General features: G+C 42.8%; 1 protein-coding gene across 1 annotated transcript; it reads right to left on the bottom strand.

The window, feature by feature from the left end:
• Positions 1 to 2,190: 2,190 nt before the first annotated feature.
• LOC136157867 (craniofacial development protein 2-like) lies at positions 2,191 to 2,988 on the bottom strand (the record flags this gene model as incomplete). The annotated part of the gene is made up of 1 exon (XM_065919624.1): positions 2,191 to 2,988. A coding segment is annotated over one exon (798 nt), but the record flags the coding sequence as incomplete, so codon positions are not given.
• Between the last annotated feature and the right edge of the window lie 255 nt (positions 2,989 to 3,243).

The raw sequence follows: 3,243 nt of genomic DNA on the forward strand, positions 1-3,243 counted from the left end.
ACCCTAGTGTTCGTAGCAGTACTATTTACAACAGCTAGGACATGGAAGCCACCTAGATGTCCATTGACAGATAAATGAATAAAGAAGTTGTGGAACGTATACACAGTGGAATGTTCAGTTCAGTTCAGTTCAGTCCAGTCACTCAGTCGTGTCCGACTCTTTGCGACCCCATGAATCACAGCACGCCAGGCCTCCCTGTCCATCACAAACTCCCGGAGTTTACTCAAACTCATGCCCATTGAGTCAGTGATACCATCCAGCCATCTCATCCTCTGTCGTCCCCTCTCCTCCTGCCCCCGATCCCTCCCAGCATCAGGGTCTTTTCCAATGAGTCAACTCTTCCCATGAGGTGGCCAAAGTTTCAGCTTCAGCATCAGTCCTTCCAGTGAACACCCAGCACTGATCTCCTTTAGGATGGACTGGTTGGATCTCCTTGCAGTCCAAGGGACTCTCAAGAGTCTTCTCCAACACCATAGTTCAAAAGCATCAATTTTTTGGTGTTCAGCTTTCTTCACAGTCCAACTCTCACATCCATACATGACTACTGAAAAACCATAGCCTTGACTAGACGGACCTTTGTTGGCAAAGTAATGTCTCTGCTTTTTAATATGCTGTCTAGGTTGGTCATAACTTTCCTTCCAAGGAGTAAGCGTCTTTTAATTTCATGGCTGCAGTCACCATCCGCAGTGATTTTGGAGCCCCCAAAAATGAAGTCTGACACTGTTTCCACTGTCTCCCCATCTATTTCCCATGAGGTGATGGGACCAGATGCCATGACCTTAGTTTTCTGAATGTCGAGCTTTAAGCCAACTTTTTCACTCTCCTCTTTCACTTTCATCAAGAGGCTTTTTAGTTCCTCTTCACTTTCTGCCATAAGGGTGGTGTCATCTGCATATCTGAGGTTATTGATATTTCTCCCGGCAATCTTAATTCCAGCTTGTGCTTCCTCCAGCCCAGCATTTCTCGTGATGTACTCTGCATGTAAGTTAAATAAGCAGGGTGACAATATGCAGCCTTGACGTACTTCTTTTCTTATTTGGAACCAGTCTGTTGTTCCATGTCAAGTTCTAACTGTTGTTTCCTGACCTGCATACAGGTTTCTCAAGAGGCAGGTCAGATGGTCTGGTATTCCCATCTCCTTCAGAATTTTCCACAGTTTATTGTGATCCACACAGTCGAAGGCTTTGACATAGTCAATAAAGCAGAAATAGATGTTTTTCTGGAACTCTCTTGCTTTTTCGATGATCCAGCGGATGTTGACAATTTGATCTCTGGTTCCTCTGCCTTTTCTAAAACCAGCTTGAACATCTGGAAGTTCTCGGTTCATGTATTGCTGAAGCCTGGCTTGGAGAATTTTGAGCATTACTTTACCAGCGTGTGAGATGAATGCAATTGTGCGGTAGTTTGAGCATTGTTTGGGATTGCTTTTCTTAGGAATTGGAATGAAAACTGACCTTTTCCAGTCCTGTGGCCACTGCTGAGTTTTCCAAATTTGCTGGCATATTGAGTGCAGCACTTTCACAGCATCATCTTTCAGGATTTGAAATAGCTCAACTGGAATTCCGTCACATCCGTTAGCTTTGTTTGTAGGGATGCTTTCTAAGGCCCACTTGACTTTACATTCTAGCATGTCTGGTTCTAGGTGAGTGATCACACCATTGTGATTATCTGGGTCATGAAGATCTTTTTTGTACTGTTCTTCTGTGTATTCTTGTCACCTCTTCTTAATATCTTCTGCTTCTGTTAGGTCCATACCATTTCTGTCCTTTATTGAGCACATTTTTGCATGAAATGTCCCCTTGGTATCTCTAATTTTCTTGAAGAGATATCTAGTCTTTCCCATCCTGTTGTTTTCCTCTATTTTATTGCATTGATCGCTGAGGAAGGTTCTCTTCTCTCTCCTGGCTATTCTTTGGAACTCTGCATTCAAATGGGAATATCTTTCCTTTTCTCCTTTGCTTTTAGCTTCTGTTCATTTCACAGCTATTTGTAAGGCCTCCTCAGGCAACCATTTTGCCTTTTTGCATTTCTTTTCCACGGGGATGATCTTGATCCTCGTCTCCTGTACAATGTCATGAAGCTCCGTCCATAGTTCATCAGGCTCTCTATCAGATCTAGTCCCTTAAATCTATTTCTCACTTCCACTGTATAGTCATAAAGGATTTGATTTAGGTCATACCCGAGTGGTCTAGTGGTTATCCCTACTCTCTTCAATTTAAGTCTTAATTTGGCAATAAGGAGTTCATGATCTGAGCCACAGTCAGCTCCCAGTCTTGTTTTTGCTGACTGTATAGAGCTTCTCCATCTTTGGCTGCAAAAAATATAATCAATCTGATTTCGGTGTTGACCATCTGGTGATGTCCATGTGTAGAGTCTTCTCTTGTGTTGTTGGAAGAGGGTGTTTGCTATGACCAGTGCGTTCTCTTGGCAAAACTTTATTAGCCTTTGCCCTGCTTCATTCTGTACTCCAAAGCCAAATTTGCCTGTTACTCCAGGTGTTTCTTGACTTCCTACTTTTGCATTCCAGTTCCCTATAATGAAAAGAACATCTTTTTTGGGTGTTAGTTCTAAAAGGTCTTGTAGGTTTTCATAGAACCGTTCAACTTCAGCTTCTTCAGCATTACTGGTTGGAGCATAGGCTTGGATTACCATGATATTGAATGGTTTGCCTTGGAAATGAACAGAGATCATTCTGTCGTTTTTAAGATTGCATCCAAGTACTGCATTTTGGACTCTTTTGTTGACTATGATGGCTACTCCATTTCTTCTAAGGGATTCCTGCCCACAGTAGTAGATATAATGGTCATCTGAGTTAAATTCACCCATTCCAGTCCATTTTAGTTTGCTGATTCCTAGAATGTCGATGTTCACTATTGCCATCTTGTGTTTGACCACTTCCAATTTGCCTTGATTCATGGACCTAACATTCCAGGTTCCTAGGCAATATTGCTCTTTACAGCATCGGACCTTGCTTCTATCACCAGTCCCATCCACAACTGGGCATTGTTTTTGTTTTGGCTCCATCCTTTCATTCTTTCTGGAGTTATTTCTCCACTGATCTCCAGTAGCATATTGGGCACCTATGGACCTGGGGAGTTTCTCATTCAGTATCCTATCATTTTGCCTTCTCATACTGTTCATGGGGTTCTCAAGGCAAGAATACTGAAGTGGTTTGCCATTCCCTTCTCCAGTGGACCACATTCTGTCAGACCTCTCCACCATGACCCGACCATCTTGGGTGGC

This window comes from Muntiacus reevesi, chromosome 2 (genome assembly GCF_963930625.1).
Source record: "Muntiacus reevesi chromosome 2, mMunRee1.1, whole genome shotgun sequence".
NCBI classification, from domain to species: Eukaryota; Metazoa; Chordata; class Mammalia; order Artiodactyla; family Cervidae; genus Muntiacus; species Muntiacus reevesi.